Raw genomic sequence first — 23511 nt, forward strand, 5'->3', positions numbered from 1 at the left:
TTGCATGTGTTCTTATTTTTAGGATTAAACATTTTTTGTATTACATTTTTTGTTGACCTTTTCTCTCAAAATTAGGTCAGTTGTGTATGTATGGATATGGAATCATATATATATATATATTTTTTTTTTCTCACAATAATCCTCCAGTAGCTTGATTTTTTTGATATATTGATCAAGTCCTCCTTCCTCAGTTGTGATGCTCTCAGTCTATAAGTGTATCTGCTTTTAGGGGACGGGATGGACTGAGGCTGAGGAGTCTGAATGGGAACAAAGTCAACATCTGCTGGACTGTTGTAGCCCCCACCCCTACAGACACACAGGCTCAGGATCCAAGTGTTCGCAACCCCCGACATTCATATTTGACTTGACACAAGGCAATTTGCATTCTGTTTCGCGTCGAATATCAATATATATTATTAATCTTTGTCTGAGGAAATCCGCTTTCCCGTGCTTGGGATAGAAAAAAACTTTGCGCACAGGTCAAGTCCTATGGCCTTGAGGACCAATAGTCCTGATTGTGGCAGTACAGCAACCGTCTAAAGTTTAATACTTTGAAAAATTCTGTTTTTTTGGGGGGGGGTTTCTTCAAAATATTGTGCAACAAATTAAACCTATACCTTCCACAGTTTCTGATCAATTGACACCAAATTCGCTAAGGTGCATCTACAGGCCGTCCTCCACAAAGAATTCCTGCTAGATTTTTTATTTATTACAAATTGAGCCCAAAATGCATGCAAATGTTCTAATGTCCAAATAATGGAAACAGATACTGGAAATTATTACTAGACAAGTTTCATATGTTCACAAAAATAATTGATGTAATTTTTTTCACACTTTGGGAGATGCAATGTGGAAAATTTCTGAATTTTGTCTTAAAAACAGATTTATTTTTTATGTTATGAAATTTGGCATCATAGCCCCGACCATTGCTATTAATGATGATCCTGTCGCAATGATCAACGGGCAAACAGGGCTCCTGGGGAGATCAGAGGACGTTTAGGCTAAAATCTTGATGTAAATGACACCGTTTCAAGTCAAATTTGAATGTCGGGGCTTGCGGAAACTTGGATGACCCCACAGGAGCGGTATTGAGGCATTTTATGTTTTTCCTGAGTTTTTGAACGTCTGAAGAAGTGGTCGACATTTACTTCAATTGTACTGGATTTGGCTGCAACTCTGTTTACCCCTGAACCTCCAAAAGTGTTTTATAGACTCAAACACTTCACCCACCCCTCCAATGGTATAGTTGTAAGATAATAAGTGAATTTTCCTTTATGGGTGAACTATCCCTTTAAGGGATTGTTCAAAATCTGGGCTCAGAAACCAGATGTGACGACAAATCTGGACCGCCCCTAGGTGCTGCGTTCTCGCATCTGTGACGTGTGATGACTGGGCGGGGCTATAGTAGGAGGAAGCTAGTATAAATACGAACAGGCCCTGTTGGTCGGGGACGAAGAGAAACCCTAATGGTCCCAACACATCAAAGAACAGAAAGGCACACGCACGGAGGACGGACACTGTGTGTAAACCGATGTGTAATTTAATTCTCAGCCTCAGAAAAACCCGCACTAATCGCCACTGACCCACAAACGAAACAGTCCTCTGGCAGATGGAGAAACATACTGGAGCTGCCGGGGCGGCGGACGGAGCAGGGCCGAACAGAAGGCACTGGGGCTCGTCGACCAATGAACCAACCGCCGGTGAAACCCTGGACAGGTAAGCGTCCAAGTTCTGAGAGGGATGTGTGACACTGAGACGTCATATTGTTTATTTACAGTTGTGTTGCTATTCCTTAAGATGTCTTTCCACATTTCATAAAATATTTAGTGAACTCATCGTATGATATAATAAACAGGATTCATTAATATGACTTTTTGCTTATTTCGCTTTACAACTGCGTCAAAACCTTTTCAATAAGCAAAGGTTATAATAGTAGATTATTCTGATAGTTTGGAGTGCACATACAGCAACTAATGGTAAACAGACAACAAGCTGATGGTATTCAAATGGATATACTGTATAGGAAGGATGAAACAGGCTAACGTATTGTTGGACAAAATGATCCACTCTACCCGACGGACAGTGTTGATAGCAACGTGAGCTTAGTGAAACTACACGGGGCTAGTTTACTGTCATGTAGCCACCGCTAATGTAGCTTACTGAGACGTCCTCCAGGGAGCGCTAATTCACATCTATCGATTCATCACCCTACGTCTGTAAATATATACACTCCTGATCAAAATCTTAAGGCCAGTTAAAAAATTGCATGAATTTGCATTTTGCACTGTTGAATCTTAGGAAGGTTCTAAGTAGAGTTTCAAAATGCAAAAAGAAGAAATGGGAACAAGAGCCCAAAAGTTGTGAGCAGGCAATTTATTGAAAACAACAATTTAACTGAAGTAGGCTGTTCATCAGCTGATCAAAAGTTTAAGACCACAGCTAAAAAAAAAAAAAAAAACCTCCTAAAACAGAAATTCAAGTGTCAAAAACTGACTCAGTAATGAGTAGCTCCACCATTATTGTTGATCACTTAAAAAATTCGTTTTGGCATGCTTGATGCAAGTGTTTCCAAAAGGCTAGTGCGAATGTTGCGCCAAGTGGTGAAGATGGCTTCACGAAGGGCATCCACTGTCTGGAACTGAAGTCCATTTTTGTAAACTTCCCTTGAAATCCATCCCCAAATGTTCTCAATTGGATTAAGATCAGGGGAACACGCAGGATGGTCCAAAAGAGTGATGTTATTTTCCTGGAAAAAAGTCTTGGTCAGATGGGCATTGTGAATTGGAGTGTTGTCCTGCTGAAAAACCCAGTCGTTACCACACAGACGAGGGCCCTCAGTCATGAGGGATGCCCGCTGCAACATCTCTACATAGCCAGCTGCTGTTTGACGCCCCTGCACAACCTGGAGCTCCATTGTTTCATTGAAGGAAAAAGCACCCCAGATCATGATGGCGCCCCCTCCTCTGTGCCGCGTAGAAAACATCTCAGGTGGCATCTCCTTATCATGCCAGTAACGTTGGAAGCCATCAGGACCATCAAGGTTAAATTTTTTCTCATCAGAGAATAAAACTTTCTTCCACCTTTTGAATGTCCCATGTTTGGTGCTCCCTTGCAAAGTCTAAACGGGCAATTTTGTGGCGTTGAAGGAGACGTGGCCTTTGAAGACGTTTCTTGTTTTTGAAGCCCTTCCTTCGCAGATGCCGTCTGATGGTTATTGGGCTGCAGTCAGCACCAGTAATGGCCTTAATTTGGGACGAGGATCGTCCCGTGTCTTGACGGACAGCCATTCGGATCCTCCGGCTCAGCGCCGGTGAGATTTTTTTGGGTCTACCACTTGATTTTTTTGTTCCATAACCCTGAGGATCTTTTAAGAAATGCAAAATGACTGTCTTACTGCGTCCAACCTCAGCAGCGATGGCACGTTGTGAGAGGCCTTGTTTATGCAGTTCAACAATCCTACCACGTTCAAAGACGGTGAGCTTTTTTGCCTTTGCCATCAAGAGATCTTCACAGTACTTGACAGGAAATTACATGGAATCCAAATTTTTGCACAGATTTTGGCTTTTAAAGGCTGTGGTCTTAAACTTTTGATCAGCTGATGAACAGCCTATTTGAGTTAAATTGTTGTTTTCAATAATTTGCCTGCTCACAACTTTTGGTCTCTTGTTCCCATTTCTTCTTTTTGCATTTTGAAGCTCTACTTAGAACCTTCCTTAGATCCAACAGTGCAAAATGCAAATTCATGCAATTTTTTAACTGGTCTTAAGATTTTGATCAGGAGTGTATGTAGTTTTTCAGCACTGTTTTTCCCGATTGCTTAAACACTGAAAATGCAGGTTGAAACAGAAATACGCTGTTCAAAATTACACTTTGAATTTGTCTGTTGTCTGCATGTGTCCATGCACTGTGTTTGACATGAAAGACTTAGAGTATGATGCAGATGTTGTACTGCATCAGTGCAATTTGAACTTTCTGTTCTACATGCTTTTTTATCCTTGTTTGCAAAAAGCAACCCAGAGGTGCTACCTTTTGGTGAATAAAGACATTTTACTGATTGAAGATTTGTGAAAAGAAACCCCACACAGGTGCATCACATTTTCCTACATGCAAGTAATTTCTTCTATACCTTTGACTGCAAGTATCATGCAAGTCATTTCTTCTATACCTTTGACTAGATGTTTTACTAGTGAAACCGACAAAGGTCAAGATCTTTGTATGAGATCTATGTGAACTGTTGAAGAGGGTGGAAAAGGGGAAAACGTGTTAATGTATTTGCAAAATAAGACTTCTGCTGTGCTAAGAAGGTGAAGATGAAGATCAAGTTCATCAAACTTTCATTACCCTGTCTCCTAATTCAGAAACCATTTCATTTGGATTAAAATGTTGTGTTTTGTGAAATGTTGTTGCATTTTATGAAATGCTGGCGTGTAATGGTAAATGCATTTTCCATTCTTATCAGATCTTTTTTGGTCTCTGTTCAGTCCAACAGGTTCCCATGTAGAGTGGTGTAAACAGCTGATAGCAGCCACCATCTCGAGTCAAATCTCAGGATCAGTCCCAACTGACATCATGAACAGGGATAACAAGGTAACTAACATACAAAAATCCTGCGTTACATCAACAAGGTATCAGACACATACTACACTAAGCAATATTAAGAAAATATCAGATGAATAAAACACAACCTATAAAGAATAACTAGACTGCAAGCAGGTTGTTACGAGCGCTCGCAGATTGGAGCTTGTGCATTGTGACATTACAGCCATTTCCTGTTTGTTGGCGTTCCATCAAAGGTCACTCCATTGCCGTTCAATGTAAAGCCGTTAGTGTCACATCATCGCCTCACCAGAGTCGTAAAGCTTCCCTGACCAGTTTTAAGGTGTATTAAATGAAAAAAGTATAAAACATGGTACTTCCTTTCACAGTTAAGGGGTGCTGTGACTATTATTGTATATTGGCATAAAGATGTGTTCAGGGAGAGAACCTTATCTCACACATAAAGTTTGACAGTGATTAGATCAAAAAGATTAAAGTTACAGCTTGGGGTCCTCTATGAGTATTATTTAAGACTTTTAGTGTACTTTTTAGTGATCATGTGCAATATGTATGTATGGGTGTGGAATCATTTTATTAACGTGTGCGACTGTGCGCATGTGTTTAGGTTGTGTGAGTACACTGGATTGAGTGCATTGTCTTTTACTCTGTTGCCTATGCATCACTAGACAGCAATTTTGATTTCGTTGTATTCTGCAGATGCAATGACATTAAAGGCTTTCTATTATATTCTTTTATCATATGGATCTGTTCAAGGTGGAACTTTTGTCGAATATGTCAAAATAAATTTAGCATGTAACATAAACAGTGCGTGGCACTGAACAGAAACGCGTTAATCTATCTTAATCTGCTGATATGGTCATTCTGTGCAATGGGCCTATAACATAATTGTTCACACTTTGGACTGCACTTAATGTAGCCTCTTCATATGTTGTGGGTTATTATGTAAATGGAGAATAGTTTGTTGGTATTTGTCACCGAGACTCTGGCCTCTACACTGTGTACATACTGCAGATAAACCCAACTCAGTACTGCAGGGAGCGGGGAGTGATGACAGCAACAGTATTCTACATACAGAATAATGTTTGTTGTATAATATCTCTTTTTCTCTTTTTCCTTTTTTCCCTCTTTCTCCATGCTGGCTTTACACTGCAGCAGGATTTACATGATGAAGGGCTTTGTTACCACAAAGAAAGTAATTCTGAGCATCCTTCCAATAATTCGGCAAGTCTTTTAGTGTCTGTTCTTCCTCCTCCTCTTTGTTCTCACTCTGTCCTGCACTGCATGTCTCATCCTACTCCTCACTGATCCTTGCTGTTGTTATATGTCCAACAACCTATAAAACATGACTATTGATAAGACATGTTCAAGGAAATGTAGGAATTTTTGAGCTTAGCCCATAAAGTCAGGATATTTCTGACCTAAACATTCAGGGGTTTAACATCGAATCACTTCTTGGATTTCAGCATAATGCCAATGGATCTTAAACTTAATTATATTTGCAATTGTGGTCAAAAGAACATCAGACCCCATCAGAATAATTGTTTTTCTTAACCTGGACCTTGCTCACTCATTGTGCCCAGACTCAGTGTGAAGCACCTGATGATCCCAAACAGTGCTCTAAAGAGCTTTTCTCCTTTGAAATAGGATACATTACTGCTTTAGGACACTTTGAGTCCTGTGATGCAAACTGAAGACATTTGTTGTCATCTCTTCTGAAAGCTACCAGTCATTTTGCCCATGCTGTTTGAGAAGAATTCCTTGTTTTAGTCTCTGGGAAACCAAAGGCAGGTTCTGAATGAGGACAAAAGAACAAGTATAGCTCACCTGGTAGAGTTGCCGCCTCACACGTAGCGGCCCGGGTTCGGGTCTGACCCCCGGCCCTCTGCTGCATGTCTTCCCCCACCCTGTCTGCCCACCTTCACAGAAAACAACGCTTATGGCCATGTCTGTTTCATTATTATATACTCGTTATATTAGCCAGAGAGCAATATAATATTATCAATGTAATGTATGTGGATGAAAGGCAAAGGCAGATACTACACAGTAGAACATATGTTAATGTAATTAGTAATATCCATGGTCAACTACTATTTTTATGTCTAAATGCATATGCAAATAGCACAAATAAGAAATATCTGTATCTGTAGATACATAGTTAATTGAGACAATATTAAAAGTCAATATCCTGTAAGGTGTTTATATTACCATCACAACCCGTATCACACCATGTTATGTGTATTACTATTAATGATGATTATCGTTTCCTTATCACTATTGTAATTCCCTAAGAGAATTTCAATATAACTGAAAGCACAGACAACACCACCTAGGGGGTGTGAGGAGCCAAAGGACTCTGTAAGAAGGTGTAAATGGGATCTTTTAAAATAGTGAGCAGAAGTAAAACCACAACTGAGAGTATATTAAAAAGGTTTATTACCAAAACATGGTGACTCAATTTTAAATGTGTCATAGGCGCAAACCATATGATGGCTTCTACTTAATAGGGAGGACTACACAGCCACCTTTGTTGAACTTTGGGTAGCGAAGCACATATAACACCTAACCATCACTGGTTCGAGCAACCTATTGGCTGCCATTACTGTTAAAATGCAGGGCTGCCAAGAGATGGCTGTAGAAAAATTTGATAATGCAATTTAAAAGTTGTACACATAAAAAGTGCCATTAACTGTCCCACTTGATAAAGTACACCTACTATTATAATGCAGTCTAATACAGCAGCACTGCAATATATTTTGCCTTCATGAAGGTTAAAATGTTTTTTGTTCCAACTGTGCATTTATAATTAACTTCATGTCAGGGTTGCTGGATGTCAGTCAGAGCTGGCTGGATGTGCTGAGATAAAGTATACAGGTTAATCTCAATAAATTAGAATATCATGGAAAAGTTTGTTTATTTAGATAATTAAATTCAGAAAGTGAAACTCATATATTATATAGATTCATTACAGAAAGAGTGAAGTATTTCAAGGGTTTATTTCTTTTAATGTTGATGATTATGGCGTACAGCTAATGAAATCCCAAAATTCAGCATCTCAGAAAATTTGAATATTGTGAAAAAGTTAAATATTGTAGACCCACGATGTCCCACTCTAATCAGCTAATTAACTCAAAACACCTGCAAAGGTTTCCTGATCCTTTAAATGGTCTCTAAGGCTGGTTCAGTAGGCTACACAATCATGGGGAAGACTGCTGACTTGACAGTTGACCAGATGATAGTCATTCACACCCTCCACAAGGAGGGTAAACCACAAAAGGTCATTGCTATAGACGCTGGCTGTTCACAGAGTGCTGTATCCAAGCATATTCATAGAAAGTTGAGTGGAAGGAAAAAGTGTGGTAGAAAAAGGTGCACAAGCAACAGGGATAACCACAGCCTTGAAAGGATGGTGAAGCAATTCAAGAATTTTGGGGAGATTCACAAGGCGTGGACTGAGGCTGGAGTCAGTGCATCAAGGGCCACCACTTACAGACGTATCCAGGACATGGGCTAAAACTGTTGCATTCCTTGTGTCAAGCCACTCCTGAACCAGAGACAACGTCAGAAGCGTGTTACCTGGGCTAAGGAGAAAAAGGACTGGACTGTTGCTCAGTGGTCCAAAGTCCTCTTTTCAGATGAAAGTCAATTTCATTTGGAAATCAACGTCCAAGAGTCTGGAGGAGGAGTTGAGAGGCACAGAATCCAAGTTGCTTGAAGTCCAGTTTGACGTTTCCACAGTCGGTGATGATTTGGGGAGCCTTGTCATCTGCTGGTTTTGGTCCACTGTGTTTTATCAAGTCCAAAGTCAACGCAGCCGTCTATCAGGACATTTTAGAGCACTTCATGCTTCCTTCCGCTGACAAGGTTTATGGAGATGCTGATTTCATTTTCCAGCAAGACCTTGCTCCTGGCCAAACTGCCAAAAGTACCAATACCTGGTTTAATGACCATGGTATCACTGTGCTTGATTGGCCAGCAAACTCGCCTGACCTGAACCCCATAGAGAATCGATGGGGTGTTGTCAAGAGGAATATGAGAGACACCAGACCTAACAATGCAGACACATCGAACAAGTGTCAGAAGTAAAAACATCCCTCACATCATATAGGTGGAAGCTTGACTAAAGTTGGTAAATGTGCTTTTATTTGGATGTGTTAAGCTTCATGTGTCCTCCTGTCGCTGCTAGTTAAAGTCAGCAGGCGTGATTTTAAAAGATGTACTCGATGTTGAGTTTCAATCAACTTTACACATGTGTGACGAGGCAAATCTGTTAAAATAAGTTCACGTCTTACTTGTCTCACAACATCTTTTGTATTTCTTCTCTTCAGAAATAGCCCCCAATACCTGATCAGTTTATGTGGCTACATTTAAACATCATGAAAAATGACTCGTCAATATTTTGTGATCAATACAACACCAGGCGTGATGCTCAAAGTCAGGACTTATTAACTAAACACATGATATTAAGTTTGTCACCCAAATCATCCCAATACAAAACAAGAACGTGAACAAGTTAATTTTAACTGTGAACTGGCTCAGTTCTGCCTGTGTGAGCAGTTTTTTCTCTGTGAGGAAAATAAACAAAAACCCACACAAGAGTCGTGTCGCTGATGCACAGCTTCACTCCATCTTGAGGGTTTGCACAGCACAGAACCAACCGCAAACATAAATGAACTGGCAGCCAAGAAAATATGTCAAACATCGGACTCTGGCACATGTACATAAAAAAAAAAAAGAATCTAGCCTATCTAAATATGTTTTATTTTTGTACTATATCCAATATCCTGTCTGTCATGTTCAATAAATGTTAAACTCACAGTTGAGCCTTGTTTCAGATAAAGCTATAATATTGAATGGTTTCCTGAATTGGTGTAAATATTTCTTGATGTTATGAAATGCTGCATGAGGTGGATAATTGATAATCCATGATCTGATTTAACTTTCTTGTTAAACCGTTCTTCTGTAAAGGAAGAGCAGTTGTTTGTGTTGTCGAGAAAATTATTTTCAGGGTCGATGTCCTGTTCAAAATCATACATCCAAGCTGTGTGTCCAATAGACTTCCGTTTTAGATTTTCATAGTCTGTAAAACGAAATTGTTGTACAGTGCTCCTGTGCTGTTTGCAGCCTGACCTGTGTTTGTGTGCTGGAGTCCTAGGAGTGGTCTCCGTTACATCAGTAATTACTGATGTCCAGTTCTTGTTTGTCCTTCATCATTATTACTTTTGCTTGCTCTTGTGAGCTGTTCAGCTTCATGAATACTTTGTAGTTAGTTGTCCACGTTTTTCGTATTTTGTTCTGATTCCTCAGGATGCAAACCTCTCTGGCAAGTGTTGGTTAATATGCATGTTAGTTCCTCAATTTTTCCCCTTGTTTGAGTAGCGCTTATTTATGCTTTCTGCTCCTGATTTTGTAATTTGGAGGGAGAGGATGGCATGCCTCGATGTTGTTATTGTCCACTGAACCACCTCTGTTGTTAAAAAAGGCAATTACCTGTTGCCCCACAGAGTCCTGGTCAGGCTCGGTGGGCTTCGCACCGTACGCCCTGTCTGGTCTCCAAGCCAAGTCAGCCACAAACGCCATCCTCTTATTCTTCACCTCATTTTGTCTTTTCAACTCCTTGACTTCTCCCATTAACTTCATCCCCTGGCAGCCAATATTAAAACAACAGCTAAAAATCTAGGCATCAGATTCGATTGTCATCTGAACTTCAAAACACATGTTAATCAAATAATGAAATCCTGTTACATCTGACCTGGAAATGATAATGCAGGATTATAGCAACGCCCTGTATACAGAGGTGTAAAAAAGTTCTGAAATATTGTACTCAAGTAAAAGTACCGGTACCTTTACTTTGATGAAATTTTACTTAAGTAAAAGTACCCATCTAAAAATCTACTCAAGTAAAAGTAAAAAGTAGTTAATTTAAAATATACTTTAAGTAAAAGTTACTTAGTTACTTCCAACAACTTGATGGGGGCAGCTCCTATACAGTGCAAAAAAGGACAAGGGTCATAAATCCAATCCAAAAACAGTTATTTTTAATTAAAGGAGAATCTTTACAAATGTAAGTGCAATAACATTAAACATGTCAAACATTTAACATGTCAACAAAACATTTAAGAACAACATGGAACAACAAACCATATCGGGGTCGGCAACCTGTGGCTCTTCAGCCACGGAGAGCTCTGCAGCCCCTCTGCAGTGGCTCCCTGTGCAGTGTTGTGCAAGTCGCGCATATTTTTCGCGAACAGTGAACTTTACGATCAGTTTTCATATGTTGAACGTGCAAGTGAGGAACGTCATCCCCTCTATGCAGCATCTAGCACTGCAGTGAGAATTGCCTTGCGCCTTATGTTTTTTTTTTACTCAGTAAGGGATGTAATTTCCAATGTAGCGAAGTACAATTCTTCAGTCAAAATCTTCTTAGTAAAAGTAAAATTACCCATTTCAAAAACTACTCAAAAAATTACAAAGTACACAAAAAAACTACTCAATTACAGTAACGTGAGTAAATGTAATAAGTTACTTTACACCTCTGCCTGTATACTTGACTCAGCCACACCATATTAACTCATTTGCAGCTTGTTCAGAACACTGGTGCTCGTATTTTAACAAAAACAAACCGTAGGGCTAATATCACGCCAATCTTGTGTTCCTCACTGGTCACCAGTTAAATTCAGGATGATTTTAATATTCTGCTAATAACTTTTAATGCTCAACATGGACAATTCACAGCTCTTGACTCCCTATAAAAACCCTGGTCGTAACCTGAGATCGACCAGTCTGTTCCTGTTGGCTGCCCTAGGTCAAGGCTGGCTACTCAAGGTGACCGGGCTTTCTCGGTCAGGGCTCACAGGCTCTGGAACTCCCTGCCTGATGAGATTAGGCTCACCAACTCATTACAGTTCTTTAAAAATCACTGCTAAAAACATATTATTACAGGGAGGCATTTCTAACATGCGTTTTGTAATTATTTTGATTACAACAATCAGTCTTACAGAAACAAGGGCGCCCTGCACAAATGGGTTGCTAGCTCACCAACAAGTCTGCTTGGAGTGGAGGTTGTTGAGGTGACGGGGAGCGGGGGTGGTGGGTTCGGAAGTCTGGACTGGTACCGGCTTTGTGGGGCTAATAGAAGAGTGCGATCCCGAATTACTCACACTAGGAGGAAGTACGAAACGAGACGTTTCAATGACAGAATGGACTGAGTGAAAAAGTCCGTGGAGTGACTGTTTTCATACTTTGAGGGTACCTACTTACCCCCTCAAGTAATTACGGATAGTAAAAGCCCAGGAAATATATTTGGCATAATATAGGCCCATTAAGTTTAAGACCTTATTATGTTATGATTTGGTCCTTAAATTTGACTGAACAGAATATCTTTTATTACAATTGATTCTTCATTTTGCCATGGACCTTTTGTGTGATGCACATTATGACCTTGTTTAGATGCTATACAAACATTTGTTATTATTATTATCTTCTGTTGCTTTGAAATGGTTGTAATATCTCTACACATAATTCCAGCAGACCCCCCCCCCCCCATCCTCCTCTTCTTTATAATGTACAGTTCTTTGGTTGTGGCATTGTTTGTATGAAAAAGGTTTTGTCAGATACCAAGCAAAGCCAATATCATAGACATAGTTTGTTTCTCATTTGTATTTCTCCAACTTATACTACATGGGTAATATGTGACATATTTGCTATCCGTACGACAGTGTCAACTTCACAATTTGACAGTGGCCATTTATTGAATTACTTTTTTTCTCTTTTCCCTTGCAAACTGGGTTAGTATAATAAGCGCCAACATGACTGGATTCTTCCTGCCTATAGGTGGCAGAATTGGACTATAAATCTCAATATATAACAGGTTATTAAGAATACATTGCTAATGCTAGCTTACATTAGCTTTATGTGCTAGTGGGCTGGGTTTGCATATCTTTATATAATACGTAACAGAATGCTAGCAGACAACTATAATACAATACTTACTGTGCACAGATCACATTCCCTCTGAGTAGTGGAGGCAGAAGCTGATGCCTGTGTAATGATGGAATCGCATTTGCTGTCAGTCTCACATTGTTCTGGCTTCGATATAATAATAATAATAATAAAAATAATACATTTAATTTATTGGCGCCTTTCAGAGTACTCAAGGTCACCTTTACAAGTTGGGAATAAAAACATTGTATCAAAAAGAGCAATAAAATCAACGGTGATTAAAACATGTAGTTTGCCAATTGGAAGACACTCAAACTGAATATGCCAGTTTAAAAAGAAGAGTTTTGAGATGGGATTAGTGTTGTCACGATACCAAAATTATGACTTCGATACTATACCTGCCAAAATATCACGATACTCGATACTTTCGATACGATACCACAAATACGATCGATGCCACAAATACGATACGATACCACAAATACGAAATGATACTGGTATATTTATCTATGATAGTAATAAATAAAACATCTGTAGGGTTCCCTTTTTTACCAGCTTGTTCCTGCCCAGCTTTTTGAACACTAAACAAATAGCATTCATATTAGTATTAGCCTACAGAAAGATATTAATGAAAACTACATGGTGACATCATAGCATTGATTATATACGGCTATGCAGGCCTATTGTCCGTATCTGACTATATGACTACATAGTTATTTCCACAAGAGTTAAAACATGCCACCTGAGCGAGTGAGTGGGGGCGGGGCCCCGGGGCCTGTATGTGTGTGCGCGCTGCCTGGGCGCGGGCGCGCGCGCAAACGCACACACGCAAACGCACACACACACACGCCTGCTCCTGTTTTTTTCATGCTGGTCTGATACGATGCTGATTTGACAAATGAACGTGACGTTCCCGTTCAACATATGAACACTGCACAGGGAGCCACTGCAGACGGGCCGAGGAGCCGCGCGCTGAGACCCCCCCCCCCGCTCCGGAGAAACAACGACTTGTTTTGCTGCTCCGCCGTGAAAGAGATGCGGACGTCAAAGCATTAGTTCTCGCATCCCCCCCCCCTCCGGTTCGCGCGCCCCACCTGTATGTCTCCGCCCGTTGCGCCACACAGTTTGAGAGAGAATCACTTTCAACGAGCCGAGGACGGTCGGCTCGGCTATGTCTCCCTGAGATCACTCGCTGTGAGTGAGGACTGCCTGTTGCATGTGTGAGAGCTGGGTAGCCCCGCCCCTCGCAGTCAATGCATGCAGGCAGCGGGACAGGGAGCGGAGCAGAGAGTGCGCTCTGACTGCTGCTATTTTAATAAAGTACCGGTACTAAAAATATGCTAAACCGTATCGTTTTTAACGTAAGGGTACCGCGGTACCTTTCTAGTACCGGTACACCGTGCAACACTAGATGGAATTTGAAAATGGAGAGAGTCAATGTTACCAATGTCTGGTGGGAGGGAGTTCCAGAGGTGGGGAGCAGAATGGCTGAAGGCTGTAGATCCCATGGTTGTCAAGCTGGCAGGTGGTACAGTGAGGTGGATGGAAGAAGAACAACTGAGGGTGCGGGAGGGTGTGTCAATGAGCAGGAGTTCGGAAAGGTAGATTATGGATGGCCTAAAAGCTGAGGAGCAGAATCTTAAAAGCAATGCGATATTTGAACGCTAGCCAATGAAGCTGCTGGACGATAGAAGTGATGTGATTTATGGAGGGGGTTCTGGAAATAATGTGAGCGGCAGAATTCTGGATTTATTAAAGTTTATGGAGAAATTTGTGAAGGAGAGCAATAAGAAAGAAGTTACAGTAATCTAATGTACCTATTGTAGGATGGAGGTAGGTTTGGTGGAAGGGTAGAACTGTGTCATCCACATTGAAATGGAAATTGACAAGAGGAAGAAAGTAACTAATGATAGCCGATATGCCATCCCTATAGGCATGCGATAGTGAAAAAAAGCATTTGTAGGCGCAATGCTGTAATTCGCCACTGTCTGCTCTGAATTTTCCATTTATGTCTAGTGAAAAAATGTAATATGATAATTTTTAAACCAGGCTAAGTATAAGTTTTGTATAAGAATAATTTAACCTGCAAGTTGCTGTTTAAGTTAGTTTTGTAGTTATCAGTGTGGTGATGACTATGCTGCTTAGTAAAACCCTGACACAAAAACTATTAGTAATACTCCGTTAGGTGTCTTTGATAAAAGCTGTACTAAAGGTTTTCCCTCTGACTGGTCTGTGTTCTGTTCAGAACCTGTCAGCACTGAGATATGGGGCACCAATCGGAACATTCCAGAACCAGGTTCCTCTGCTGCCAGGAGAAACCATCCGCACTACAGGTATATATCTCAGAGTGAAATACCAAAACTCTGACAAGTCATTTAAATATTGTCCATGTGTCAATGAATCCAATAATAATTTGATCCTGTTTGTTTCTGTGTATGTGCTGACGTGCAGTCAAGGATGTGATGTATATCTGTCCATTCAGTGGCCTGGTTAATGGGACCCTGGCCATCACAGACTACAAATTCTACTTCACCAGTGTGGAAAGGGTACTGTAGTTTGTACACCACATACATAATTTACTCAGCAGAGCTTCAATACCATCAAACGTCCTTCAATCTACCGTCCACATACTTGATCAGTTGATGATTGAGTGATGTAAGCTGGGGTTTTTTTTTTGTAGCTGTATAATGTCCATTTCTTAATGTCAATCTTTATACATACAGGAGTCTCCGTTCATTCTTGACGTTAACCTGGGCGCTATCAGCAGACTGGAGACTATAAGTGTTCCCAACCAGGGAGAGAACACCAAAGGACTTGAACTGGTCTGCAAGGTAACACTCATTTACACACACAACTTAAGGCTCACTAATGATGCATTCTGCTCATGGAAAACGTTGTTTTTTATAAGTTAATTTATTTCTTTGTTCTGATATTGTCTTTTTCCTATGCTATTACAATTTATAAATCCCCACATCTGTGCACCAGGACATGAGGAGTCCCAGGTTTGCCTATAAGACAGAGGAGAGCCATCCAGATGTGGTTGAGGCGCTGGCTAAACATACCTTCCCCCTCTCCCACAACCTGGTCAGTTTCTTCTAATGTCCTAAATATTGGCTTGATAAGGTGTACCATGAGTGTGAATTGTGATTCAAGGCCAAAGTAAAAGATTGAATATGCTCAGTGGCTTGTTACATGAAGAATGTTTTCAATTTGTGTTGGATGGGACACGTTAAGCCTGTTGGGAACCTCCAGTAGCCAGTAGTGTAGCAACATTTGATATTGATGCTCTAAGGCAAACTCACTGCAGAAACTCACTCTACATCCCCAGCAGCTGTGCCTCAAGTTTGGCTGGCACTACACAAAAAAGAAATATTCAGTGGTGGGAAGCTGGTTAGGAATCATGTCATTCAGGGCTCCAAATGAAATGTTTTAACTATTTCATTTAGGGACACCAGCACATAATCCAGGTGCACCCAAATTTTTTCACGCATCTGTTAGCACTCAATAATACACAAAATATACCTTTGACAGTTTCAATTCAAATATTTAGGTATAAAAAAAGATAGGCCTGTCACAAAAGCAAGTTTTGTGGGATGATATTTTGTCCCAGAAATGATTGCGATAAATTATATTATTGTCGTCATTGTAAAAATAATTCAAACCACTAGTACAAAGATAATATTATAGCATAATCATGCAAGTAAACCTTTTAAAAGAGCAATGAACTTAATTCTAAAGAATATTCAGTCTGACAATTGATACATCATAAATAAATAAGACATAAGTCACAGACAACGAAAACATATTTTTAAATGGACTTTCTGGCCTTGATATATCAAAAATTGCTCTTGAAATAATTGGCACAGGATATATGTTGCCAGATTGTAACAATTCAACGTATTTAAAAAGCTCTAAGGGAAATGCACATAATCAAAATTTAAAGGTGCGGGCGGATCGGACTCCTGTTTAGTCAATGTTTGATACCTGGTAACACAAAATGGTTAGAAACCTATAAAGCATGGAGGAGACGGCTTCATTTGCCTCACAGTAACTAAGGTAAAATTATCGAAATTAACGAAAAACTCAGCTTCATAGGTAAACACTGTATATTAAATCAGACCCAGTCGACACTTTTACACCAAGGCCGGGCGGCAATACATTTCATACAACACAAAACGGGTCCCAAAAAACAGAATAGTTCTACAACATTTATAAACAAAGTAGTTCACTAAATGATTATCCAAACTAAGGCGAAATAATATAAACACCCAAGGATCGTTTTTAATCGCACTAGACGATTTCAGTATATCCTAAACAAAAATGAATTTTTGGCAATAAATCAATTTGATTTAATTATTAGATAATGAAACAGTCTCAAGAACAAAACCTTGTAGTTCTTAAAATTATTTCTTAAATCATATCAGTGTTTATACTAATGTATTAAGAGAACACTATGTTTTCACCTCTAGAGAATTAACTACAACTTGTAAACTTCCTCAGTAGTGTTTTACTGTATGTAAAGAAAGTGAATTCTAACAGACATCCTGTCACATCCTCTTGCAGCCTCTTTTCGCTTTTCTTTACAAGGAGCAGTTTCCTGTTGACGGCTGGAAGGTGTACGACGCAGCAGCCGAGTACAGGCGTCAGGTAACAGATAATGTGATACTGATTCAGTCTGCTCCCACTACTCCCATGGGCTCCAACCACACACTTGGATTCTTACAGAGCAAGGAGAGCATACCTCATCATACTACTATTACATATACCATGTGACTACATTGATCTATTGGTAGTCTCTAAATTGCTGTTTATGTATAGCTTTATAGCTGCATTTGTATTAAAACAGCTTCTTTAACGTAGCCTGACGTTGTCATACTCAATTCTAGTCAGAATATGAGTCTGAGACTGCTCCATTGGGCTTTGATTATGGGGCGTGTTTCAACCGAACCAGGAAAAAAAATGCCTCTTCGCTCAATTGGATAGATCTACAACCAATCAGAGCAACGTAGTATGTGACGTATGTTTAGCGACATTGTGAGTTATTTACTAAGTCAGACAGTCAAGACTTTCTCTTACCATAAAACAACAACACAGCGTGTTTCCTTATTGAGATCTTTATTACAAGATGAACAACTCTTGTGGCAGTTAAACGGAGTCCGTTCAATGGTTACACTTGTAAATAAGCGCTGCTGTACTCCTAAGCCCCGCTGAGGGAGCAGCTAGCCGCTGAGAGCTAGCTCGATTTGACGTCTCTCCACCTCTCAGAAGGTTGTTGTCACGCTCTCACTCCCAGAACTCCTCACCCACACCCGGGTCTGTCCGGGTTCCCTTCCCGTGAACTGACGGTCCGTGTGCGGACCATATATACAGTCTATGGTGCGGACATGAAGCCGAGCAGCGAAGTCTAGCTCCGGGCTGCTACCTCCAGCTGCTAATCCTCGGTGTGCTGCGTTCAGGGCAACCTCGTTCAGGGAAACCTCCTGCCACATAGCGAACATGCAATAGTTTTATCGATGAAAAAAATAATGTCCACCTCGTTGTGCACGCCGAGTTGCATCGCCATGTCTTGATCGCGTTTCTCTGTTCCTCTTTCAAAATTAATGCGCTATGGATGTCTTCTAAAACAGACTCAATGGCAGCATCTACACATCTCAGGTCTCCAGCGGCAGGCATGTTTGTGGAAGTCAACCCAAGCGCTGTTTAATGACGTAGTTGATTACGTAACTGCTGATCACATATCTATGGTTGATCATCTGTCCATCATCGTATAAAGCCCGCCCTGACAATGTGATTGGTCCGAACAGCTTCTGTTTGGAGCATAATTTCTCCCCAATGGAGCGACTCCAGACCGAACTTCCCGACAGAAAATGTTGTGGGCGGGGCTAAGTTCGCCTGGCACCCAGGCTATCTTTAACGTAGTTTTTTCAGCACGTTCACTTTGCTGTTCTTTCTACTGCTTTAGTTATTATTATTATTATTATTATTATTATCTATTAGTTATTTTTTACATTTAAAAGAAATGACAGCCATTATGCCCCTTGCGGATCTGGAAGACATTTTGTGAAACATGTGCAGGAAGTTTTGAGTTTCATTAGAAGTATCTTAACAGCAATTAAAAAAACGGTGGAATGGAAGCAACAAGAGGTATTTACTATTTAGTGAATGAAAATTAGATTTTTGTTAGAGAGGGTAACTTGTTGCTGTACGGATAAAAAAATCTGTTCTTTATCATGACAACAGATAGACTAGTAATCAAACAGCTAAAGTAAACAAAGATTATTGTCAGTATAGAGAAAAGAACGCGGTGGAGCATGACTGATTATAGCACAGCTTTCTATGTTTTATTAACTTGAAAATGATGGAGTGGGTGTTAATGTGAAAAATATGCTCATATTTTATACTATATTGTATGGAATGTATTTGACAGACATTTACTCCCAGTATTCTTATGGTTTCCTTCATGTGGGTGAATTTGTTTGGCCAGGGTCTACCAAATGAGAGCTGGACCATCAGTAAGATTAACAGCACCCATGAACTGTGTGACACCTATCCCTCCATCCTGGTCATCCCTACCAACATCATAGATGAAGACATCAAACGTGTTGCCTTGTTCAGAGCTAAGCACCGCATACCGGTCTGTCTGAGAGCCGCATAACAATTCAAATACAAAAAAAAGAATGTGGATAAAGACGCAGAACTCTATGGTGTTGTTCATTGTTCTACAGGTCTTGTCCTGGATCCACCCAGAGTCTCAGGCCACCATTGTACGATGCAGTCAGCCCTTAGTTGGACCTTCAGATCGTCGCTGTAAAGAGGATGAAGGCTTCTTCCAAATCATCATGGATGCAAACGCCCAGTCCCATAAACTCACCATCTTTGATGCCCGGCAGGGTAGTGTGGCAGTCACTAACAAGGTTAAGGTCATTCATGTATTTTGGTTGTTTTTCCTCTCCCCTCGCTGTCATGTTGTGCTTTAACTCAGACATTGTTTTCCACCTTTTTTCAACCGTTACACTCTGACATCCTCCACCTCTGCTGCCTCCACCACATGAAGGTAAAAGATGGAGGGTATGAGAGTGAAAGTTTCTATCCAAACGTGGAGCTGAACTTTCTGGAAATCCCCAACATCCATGTTATGAGAGAGTCACTGAGGAAGATGAAGGACGTGGTTTATCCCACCATAGATGAAGCTCACTGGCATTCTGCTATTGACCAGACACACTGGTTGGAATACGTACGGGTAAATCTAAAACACAAACACACCCCAAAGAGTAATAGTGGTCTTCAGTATTGTACTTTCCTTTGGTTGTTTTTTTACCTCACAATTTATAGAACAAACTTTTCTAAGTAAACAACTGCAGAGGGTGTATTATTCATAAATTGTACTGACAATGTCTTGTGTGTAGCTTTTATTAGCGGGAGCAGCAAAGATAGCTGATAAGCTGGAATCTGGAAAGACATCGGTAGTGGTACACTGCAGTGATGGCTGGGACAGAACTGCTCAGCTCACCTCTCTGGCCATGCTGATGCTGGACAGCTACTACCGCACACTCAGAGGATTCCAGGTCACACACTGCATCACAATATCAACTACGTATATGCTGTCATATGTACAGTGTTATCATGTTGGTATATGTTGCAGGTTCTGGTGGAGAAGGAGTGGATTAGTTTTGGACACAAGTTTGCCGCAGTAAGGAAATAATAATTGTGATTGTGATCATGTTCTTGCTACCAGCTTGTTAGTTAAAAACTGAGAGTACAATAAGACCACTGTCAGTGATAACTGTAAGACTGATACAAACATAATGCTAGGTTTATTTAAAATTTGTGCGGCAGCTTCCAAGTTCACATTTATATGTATTAATTGCTGTATCCAATTTGATTTTCTCTTGGTTTTAATAGTTTATTGTTTGATTTTGAGCAGTGGTCTTCAAGCTTTTTGAGAACCGGAGCCCTCATGATTACCTGACAAGCCTTGTGGCAAGGAAGGCTGTAGTAAAATCATTATCCTACTGACGCACATCCAATGTCAGATGCATTTGGAACATAAACTATGCAGGGAATGAGCTGTTGTAATTTACACCTAGCTGAGATCCGATTGCACTGCCTGTAGTTACACCCATATTAGAATAAATGTTAACCTTTATTTTAATGTATGTCCAGTTGGAAATGGGTTGTTTGTCTCTCAGAGAAAGACACAATGAAAACATTAGGAAACTCTTACATAGCAGTATTTGAGACTGGATGTGATGAAATCTTAGTTCGAGTTAAGTAGGTGAGTAACATTCATTAACCTAAGGATACTGCTTAACTAGAGTATCCGTATGTTAATGTATATTACTGCTACTTATAAACTTCCTGTTGTATTTATGGGGCCTAATTGTATGGTACTGAGTTGTAGCAGGTGTAACGCGAACCTGACTTTTTGTCCACTTAAAGTATTTCCTTTCTGTGTTGTAGCGTGTGGGTCATGGCGATGAGAACCATGCTAACTCTGAGCGCTCCCCCGTTTTCATCCAGTTCATCGATTGTGTTTGGCAGATGACTCGACAGGTCAGAGTCCTTCATTTGTTTTCATGAAATTAAGTTTGTGCTTGTGTTATTTTAACTCATGTTGAAATGGGCCCCTTCTCTCCACTCATTATCACTACTCCTCTTCTGACTGCAGTTCTCAGCAGCGTTTGAGTTCAATGAGCTGTTCCTGATCACAGTGCTGGACCACCTCTACAGCTGTCTCTTCGGTACATTCCTTTATAACAGTGAAGAGGAGAGGACAGCCAAGGTAAGGACCATTTTTCTGTTAATAGGGGTTCATGAGTCTTAAATTGGTCATGAACAAACTCTTATGTCTTGCTCAGGAAGTGCAGACCAAGACTGTGTCCTTGTGGTCCTACATTAACAGGTAAGACAGCTGCCTCATTCGAATAAGTGAATGGAGTGAATGACAGAAGTAAGTCTCTGACAGTCTGTCTTTTATTGCCCCCTTCCAGCCAGCCGGAGGACTTCACCAACCCCTTCTATGTGGATTATGAGCACCATGTTCTGTATCCACTTGTTTCCTCAAGACACCTCGAGCTGTGGACCAGTTACTATGCTCGCTGGAACCCGTGCATGAGACCACAGGTACACTTCCTATGTAGTGATGAATGGAGGGTACAACAGTATCAAGCAGCATCCACCAACTGGACTTACAGTTGGTGCTTATTTGAAATTAGGTTTTTGTACCCTAAATTTTATTTTCTGAACTTTACCCCAAATTGTCTTTTCTATTTGAATATTCCTTCACACCCATCATATAATGCAGGGAATCCACAGGCTTGGATGGTTTGTTTTTGCAGATTTTCTGGAAGTTGAACAACTACATGTAATCGCTGGTTTGGATAATGATACACAAGTGAATTGTGCTAATATTATTATTCACTATTTGTTTTTCAGGTGCCAGTACGCCAGTCTCTGAAAGAGCTGCTGTTTCTGAGATCAGAGTTGCAGAGAAGGGTGGAAGAGCTGCAAAGAGAGACGTCCTCCCACTCCCTGTCCTCCTCCGAGCACCCCTCCTCCCCCACTCATACCACGGGAACTCCACTGCACACTGCTGTCTGACACACACATGCATACACAGGGGATGGTCCCCCTGCTTTTTGTGAGGTGGATGTTTCTGTATAACACACCGGCTTGCCTGCCAAATTACCTTTAACACACCAGTGTTGGAGTGGAATCAGTTGAATGTTTGATACTCACCTGATTCAGGGTGCTGTGAATGAGATTTCAGAAAAGGCTGTCCTCTCTTCTACTGTTATGGTTATTGTTTGCAGTTTGATGGTTCAGGTTTGTATAAAGGCGTTGCAGAGGTCCATTGCTAACAGCCTTCATGAACAGATGTCCTTCTTCTTCTTCTTCTTCTTCTTCTTCTTCTTCTTCTTCTTCTTCTTCTTCTTCTTCTTCTTCTTCTTCTTCTTCTTCTTCTTCTTCTTCTTCTTCTTCTTCTTCTTCTTCTTCTTCTTCTTCTTTCTGAAGCAGATCATTAAAATTGGGCCTGTCTCTCTGCTGGTTCACCAGTATTCTCTTGACCTCAGTTACAAAATCAAGATGAGAGGTTAGCCTTGTCCAGTTTTCTAAACCATTTGAGGATGGTTGTGTGCTGCTGTTTAAGGATGTCAGCCAGCGCCATTATACAAGTTCTGAATACCCTGAAGGTCAAAAAACGTAGGAGACTGACCGAAGCAGAATTAAAAGGGATGAAGGTAATGTTCAAGACCCTAGCATTTTGGCCAGACATACCCATCCCCTGACCTACAATTATCCATATTAGTCCCCTACCCTCCTCTCCAGTGTTGAATGAAGATGAGGTGAATGATAATGAATTATCCTGTGGAAACCAGGTTGCATATGAGCAGCTCATATGAGCAGTCTTCAAAGCGCCCACCCCCTCCTGTCAATAGAGCCATGGTTGGTGTTGATCATGTAACATGGCTGCCGATTATAGTTCTTCTAATGCTCCCCTCTAACAAGGTTGGCCACTCATTATCATGACCTACCCTCAACATGCGCAGGTGATGAAGACAGAACTCATCCCCAATTTTGGAGAGTAAAGGTTAAAGAAAGCCATGAGAAGGGAAGACTTTGCCCATTCTGGGGTTTTGGCAACAAACAATGCTTCCAGGTACTCATCTGGCAAGGCATTGGAACTTCCTTTTTAATATTTGGTATCTCTTTTTCCTGAGAATTCACTCAATGCACGGGCAAAGTGTACCTATGTATCCCTAGACAGTAAGGCCTCAATAACCTTGGAGACCGGCTGTGCTATGCTCAGAGGAGCAGTGCTGCTGTCAGGTGGCCTGACGTTTTTTCCACTCAAAGTATTTTTTTCATGTGTTGTAGCGTGTGGGTCATGGTGATGGGAACCATGCTAACTCTGAGCATTCCCCCCTTTTTTCCTCCAGTTCATCGACATTGTTTGGCAGATGACTCAACAGGTCAGAGTCCTTCTTCAGCCTTCATAAACCTAAGAGATATAAG

The 23511-nt window shown here is 40.7% G+C and overlaps 1 protein-coding gene across 2 annotated transcripts; it reads left to right on the forward strand.

Moving 5' to 3' along the window:
• The first annotated feature begins 1419 nt into the window (after nt 1-1419).
• mtmr1a (myotubularin related protein 1a) lies at nt 1420-22441 on the forward strand. 2 transcript variants are annotated; one of them, XM_061095786.1, is made up of 17 exons: nt 1420-1716; nt 4482-4587; nt 14741-14828; nt 14947-15041; nt 15219-15326; nt 15481-15579; nt 17059-17142; nt 18980-19129; nt 19221-19409; nt 19550-19735; nt 19902-20060; nt 20138-20185; nt 20956-21048; nt 21164-21277; nt 21354-21397; nt 21486-21618; nt 21931-22441. In XM_061095786.1, the coding sequence occupies exons 1-17, from the start codon at nt 1610-1612 to the stop codon at nt 22093-22095; spliced, it is 1968 nt and encodes a 655-aa protein (XP_060951769.1). In that variant the 5' UTR covers nt 1420-1609; the 3' UTR covers nt 22096-22441. The 2 variants fall into 2 exon arrangements, with proteins under 2 accessions (XP_060951769.1, XP_060951770.1); XM_061095787.1 differs by having other exon boundaries at nt 17083-17142.
• The last annotated feature ends 1070 nt before the right edge of the window (nt 22442-23511 follow it).

The sequence above is a fragment of the Limanda limanda genome, chromosome 22 (genome assembly GCF_963576545.1).
Source record: "Limanda limanda chromosome 22, fLimLim1.1, whole genome shotgun sequence".
Lineage (NCBI taxonomy): Eukaryota > Metazoa > Chordata > Actinopteri > Pleuronectiformes > Pleuronectidae > Limanda > Limanda limanda.

What these genes read in the sequence shown, in the direction of transcription:
- mtmr1a (XM_061095786.1), top strand. Translation starts at nt 1,610, where the DNA reads ATGGAGAAACATACTGGAGCTGCCGGGGCGGCGGACGGAGCAGGGCCG. An exon ending in GCCGGTGAAACCCTGGACAG is followed by an intron (nt 1,717 to 4,481) that starts GTAAGCGTCCAA and finishes GTCTCTGTTCAG; the next exon opens with TCCAACAGGTTCCCATGTAG. An exon ending in TCCCCCTCTCCCACAACCTG is followed by an intron (nt 15,580 to 17,058) that starts GTCAGTTTCTTC and finishes ATCCTCTTGCAG; the next exon opens with CCTCTTTTCGCTTTTCTTTA.